Source organism: Trachymyrmex cornetzi, unplaced genomic scaffold, assembly GCF_001594075.2.
Source record: "Trachymyrmex cornetzi isolate Tcor2-1 unplaced genomic scaffold, Tcor1.1 scaffold11, whole genome shotgun sequence".
NCBI classification, from domain to species: domain Eukaryota; kingdom Metazoa; phylum Arthropoda; class Insecta; order Hymenoptera; family Formicidae; genus Trachymyrmex; species Trachymyrmex cornetzi.
Window position 1 is genome coordinate 2,415,170 of NW_017295653.1, and position 6,000 is coordinate 2,421,169.

The 6,000-nt window shown below is 36.2% G+C and overlaps 1 protein-coding gene across 4 annotated transcripts in view; it reads left to right on the forward strand.

The window, feature by feature from the left end:
- SCAR (wiskott-Aldrich syndrome protein family member 3 SCAR) overlaps positions 1–6,000 on the forward strand; it is a 39,588-nt gene that overhangs the window by 23,402 nt on the left and 10,186 nt on the right. For 3 of the 4 annotated variants that reach the window (XM_018509608.1, XM_018509629.1, XM_018509615.1), the window contains one exon: positions 228–1,410. In XM_018509608.1, coding sequence (XP_018365110.1) covers positions 228–409 — 182 coding nt within the window. In that variant the 3' untranslated portion in view covers positions 410–1,410. Of the gene's footprint in view, positions 1–227; positions 1,411–6,000 lie in introns of those variants that run through there. The other variant, XR_001940176.1, reaches the window with a different exon arrangement.

The following is a 6,000-nucleotide window of genomic DNA, read 5'->3' on the forward strand; positions in this document are numbered from 1 at the left end:
TATTTCCACCACAACGTAGATTAATTTTAATCTCGGTTCAACTTGCTTTTTGTCTTTTTCTAGTTCTAAAGATTAGAAAAAGACGAAGAGTAAGTTGAACCGAGATTAAAGTTGATCTACATTGTGGTGGAAATTGGCATTAGAAGCATTTTGGAAAATCTTAGATATCAAGTAATTCTACATTAATTGAAAGTAACATTATTTCATTCGAGACAATTATTTCTCAGGCATAAAACTACGCAAGGTAGAGAAGATTGAACAGAAAGAAGTGGAACGCGTGAATGCACTTAATGACGTCGCATCCATTCTGGCGCGTCGCGTCGCCGTTGAGTTCAGTGACAGCGACTCGGCATCAGAGAGCGAATGCGATAGCGAAGGATGGGGCGAGCAGGAGAGTAATCTGGCGTGACCCAACTCCCTATCATCCGCCGCCGTTACTGCCTCCTAGGGAAACGGCTGATGATTCATTCATTGATGCTTCGATGCCACCGTAACGTTCTCCAGCGCTGTAGCGAGCCGATCTATTTCGTTTCTCTTCTCGTATCTCCGTGACCGATATCTCGTTTCCGAGGAATTACAAAACGTTCACGCGCTTTAAATATTGTATTATATGTTTACAATTTACAAATTTCCGAGGTAGTACCGAAGTAAATTCTGAATTATAAAAGCATAATTATACACAATCTCCTCTCAACGAAGATTATTCGTTATGGAGAATATACAGGTAGAATCTTAATTTATTATTGCTCGCCAAACAAAGACAACGTAAACTTCTTTAATGGAGATAATTGTTCGCGCCTTTCATTGCGTTAGTAATACGAGAAGAAATGATAACGATATTATATTTTCTTGATATCATTATCCTGTGTTAATCTTTTGTGTTAAGAAATTCATTCTGCAAAAAGAACACAAAATACTACTCGAAAACAATAGAAATATTAGAAGTTAAATTTTTGAAAAAAGAATTCTTGAAAGACGTGTTTGAGTTTCGACAACTTTATAGGATCGTCAATCATATTGTTGTACTTTTGTCTCACAAGTTATTCCGCAATATTGAATCGACTGGTCAGTCGACAAAGCAACAGCATCGTTTAATCACTTTGTTCTTAGAACGTTTTTGAAGACATGCTAATTGCGATCAATTTAATTACGAATGTAGTTTAGCCAAATCGCGATTCGAGTTTTGAGTGCAGCGAATGGAGCACTCGTGAGCTCGTAAGAAAAACACAATGCGAAGATCAAGCACTAGTTAATAATGTATTCGTAAATCCAGGTTATAGGATTTTCTGGAACGACAGGAAAATCCTAGAAGAGGCGGCTGACAGGTTGAACGCCACGTTTATAGTCTCCTTAAAATAGTACGCTTTAAACTAAAATATCTTCTGCATATTTCCGACTTGTATGACCATCTCAGAGATCACAGTTTAGATATTAATATTGCGAATATTGATACATATATAATATAATATATATATTATTTTATATGTTATCATTATATAATCATTGTATAAAATCATCCATCAAGAAAACATAAATTTCTATAAATTTATATGAATTTTGAGAATATAAGAAACACTAAATAAAAAGATGTTAAGCTAATTGTTAGATTTCTACGCGTAAGCTTGGTATTTATAAATGAGTCATAATTCTGGTCATAATAATGGTGTTATGAGGCGTTCAAACTGTCGGCAAAAATATGCGCACACAGAGAAAGTGAACATCGACTTGCCGAAGTCGTGACACACCAGGTAGAACCAGGTAGAACTTCCTTCCCGGCACATTCCATAACGATGCTGTACGATGATGCATGGCGATCGTTCACTCACACACATAACATACACACGCAACGTACATACGTACACATAAATAAATAATATAAAGATAATAGTAATAATAATAATATATAAGCGTCTCTACTTATCCCATAGAGATGAGCGCTCCGCGTTAAAAGCGTACACCATCGACAGGACGACGCGAGTTAAACCAAAAGGCGCAGGGCTGGGTACTCTCGAACGAGACTGTAAGATAAAAATCTTAATATCGAAGCTCCTTTCGTATTCTTGTCGCGAGAGTCCTCCGGAATTTTCTTATCCTTCGCCGTTTTCAAGTCGTGATCTTCCATGTTACGACGCTGATAGGAATACGCAAGACGATGCGAAAGTAATCACGCTAGTTTTACGGATATACTGAATTTTTTCTATTTCCGCATTTCTCTTTTATCAAACCGTTTCATATGATATATTGTTGCATGCACCATTGCTGCATTATGCGATAAATATCTCCATTTTTTAAGAGAATCTTTTTTTATGCTTAATCGGGGTGATTACTTTCGCCACGTCGTGTCAAGAAACCAAAATACTTTGTTAAACGTAGAACGGCTAAACATGAGAGAGGATTAATATTTTTTAGCGTATTCGTTAGCGTGTAACTCGGTGGGGAAGAAGACAAGAGAAAAGATGCGTATGCAACACGGTATATTGTTAACTGCGCAGGAACACAGTTGCCAATCGGAGGGTAAACGGGGAGGAAGAAATACGATTGTGATTTATTTTGCATCGATGTTGGCGAAACACGACGACGATGACGACGATTCTAGATAAGCCGGTACGCATATGTATACCTACATATATGTATTTAAATATGTATGTATATATATGTATACACAGATAAATATATAATTATATATAAATATACATATTATAGAATATTATAAAAAAAAATATCGATCGCGGTAATCTTACTGCGAAGTTTCACGGCGGTGGTGAGGAAGACGAGCGTTTTTTTCTCCGCTACCTCCGCTATTTCCCGGAGAGTAAGATCTGTAAATTTTCTTGTACGTACTACAAATCTTCTATAAGTAACGCGAAAATGGGACGGGCGATTCTGTTGAACCAGGTAAATGGACACTCGAAAAGTTTGCTTAGAAGAACGTTAAACGAAGAAATTTCGGCACCCTCTGTGATTATTTTTTAAAATTTTCTCAGAAGATAGTAGTCGATTTTAAGTTTGTCAGAAAGTTTTTTCAGAAAGTTCTGTAAAGTTTGTACTTTATACGTGTATTTTTTTTATTTTATAAAGTTTAATCGCGTTGTTCGATCAGCTCGAATCGAATAAGCATAATTACATAAAATGTATTGAGAGGGAAAATAATATGCGAATCATCGGCAACGACGCGTGTACATTTACGTGAGTGCTTTGAACGTGGGAGCTATAATTACAACGTAACAATAATCAACGAGATTCGTTGAAACGGAAAGCGAAGTGCCCGACAGTCCGAGCTTAAGTTTAATTTATTTGGAATTGGACGAAGTAGAACAGGCGATTTAAAAATAATAGGAAGATCGCGCGCACGATTTCCATAGACTAATCAAATCAACTTTGATTTCTGATTTAGATAAATCTAATATTATTCCAGCGATCAACTTCCTCGTGAGAGCCAGAAGCGTTTCACGAACAAATTGTACTCGTTACATTATTCATTTCACAATCGCGGAAGTAATTCGATAATGACAGGAGTGAGATGATATCGTTTAGCTTCCTAGATAAATTGTACTTCACGTCAGAGATGCTACTTTTTGTTTGAATAATTCTTATTTTGCGTACAGGATGCGCCAAATGCTCTATTTCTAAAAAAAAAGATAGAGCTTTTATTTCTTATATATTTAAAAAAAATATTTTTGGATTACAAAATTTGTCAGGACATTACCACTTTCACGAAGATGTTGGCGCATCCGGTATACGCGCAAACAGCGCGCATCGGATTCTGTAATTCTTAATGACAGCGTCATTATCGTTACATTGTTATGTTGTGCAAGTATAATATATGATAAAAAAGACAACGTAACGATAATGATACTCATTAAGAGTTACAGAAGCTTCGGTGCAGATCGAAACTAGACATAAGGACACTTAGACGTAAAGGATATTCTTAGCTATCTCGCCAATTTACGACACAGTATTTATCGGAGGTTTTTTTAAGGAGAGGGGAAGAAAGAGAGGGAAAAGGCGAAACGGGATTCTTTTTTTTTTTAATGTAAGCTTCTCGATATCGTGCGAGTTTGTATATGAACGAAATAAATATAGTTGTCATTCGTCTCAACCGCGCTTTCCGCAAGGGGTTTCCCATAAAAACTAAATTATTGTAAAGCCGTTGTGTACCTAATGTCCACGGGTATTCCAAAGCTTATGTAAAACGAAGTGTATGCTCGTGATACAAATATATATATTCGAGAAACGGTCGTCGGGATCGATCGGGATCGGTAATATCTGAGAGAGAGATGAAGGAAAGAAATCCTATACGATTTGAAGACGGAGAACGGTCTGGGGCTCGAATCGGTCTCCGGGACTCGCGAGAGATCCATCCAGGCTGCAAGAACGTCATTTACCCACACCGTTACAAATATACGATGGTATTATTAATAATAATAAATTTGTAGCAAATCTGTACAAAGCCAAATAAATCAAAAAAATTTCGTAAATCCTCCACTCCAGGTTTTCTCCATTGTCGAAGAAAGTCACTCCCTTTGAATCGGCAGTAATCTCAGTGTAGATCGAAAAGCGTTTTTCAATCGTTTATTAACGTACTGCTATTTTTTTTTATTTTGATCCACAAATTAAAGAAATTATCATTATACCTTGTATTTTATTCAGTTTCGATCATCTTTCGAATTGTTTTGGCGAGGGCATTCACACCGTGGGTTTATGTAATAAAATTAACATTTTATTTGAAAAATCGAGACATACACAGATGCGAAAACAATGATAGCACATTCTGGTAGCACCGATAAATAGACGCTGAAACGATATCTTTAGACTTTAGAGTGACTATGCGTGGGCTGATTGCTCGTTTGATCAATTGGATTGTTTAATTCTTTTTTTTTTCTTTCTTTTACGGATTAGCTCTTTCATCATGATTAGTTATAACGTCGAGCAACAGCTATCTCGCAAATCGGTCGAAAAGATACAGAGTGTCCGTAGAGTTTCTACTTATCATTGCTAAGTTGTAATTATTCAATTTCTACAGCAGACGTTTCTCAGACGATGAGACTAAAAAATATATATTTGATGAATTTATGATAACTGATTAAGTATTCGACAAACATTTTTGATTTTTCTTCGAATCAGTGAAAAATGTAAATAATATAAAATCTTAATAATTTGTTTTCCAATAAACTTTTCTTTACAGAAAGAAAATTTTGTCTGATACAAATCTCTCACGAACACGCTGTATCTTTAGTATAACAAAATTGAGTATTTTTTTTCCAACCGATGTATCCTCACTGATCCTTATATATTTCTAGAGCGGAATGGATATATAAATATATTTATACAAGATGTATTGCAAAGCGTCGAAATCAATACACTTTATTATACAGCCTGTATAATGAAGTCGCAATAATCGTTCGCGTAATAGAGATAGGAAAAGGAACTATATCGAGGATGTAACGGACTGATCTTCGGTAAGCCGCCTACTTTCGAATTTTGATCGATTTCTTTAATCTCCTCTCTCGCTAGCGAAGTCGCTCTCTTATACCCCTAATTTATCCTTCCTATATGTATATATCCCTTTAATAGCGCTATATACAAACGTAAAATGAGGGATCAACATTGGTCGCAAGCTTGATAATGTAACAGATGTCAACGATCGATTGAACGTTGATGATAACTCGATGCTCTCGCTATGCATACAAAAGAATCCTGGTAATCGAAATCAATAATCGTAAGGATCATCATGATCGGTGTATGCAGAACATATATAAGTTGCCGTCTTTTAATTCCTCGACAGCGAATAGAATATTCCTCGTCGATTATAGAAATATCGATGGCATTTTATTATTGGCACTGCGATGCATCCTTTTTTGGTTCCATTTACTTTCCATCGTGTTTCGTCGTCGATAAAAATTGCATTGTCATCGATAAAAATGGGTATCGACTACTACCAACTAGCGTAGGAAATCGCGCTTCCGCCCTTCGTTCCTTCTTTAGCGATTTCTCTCCCCC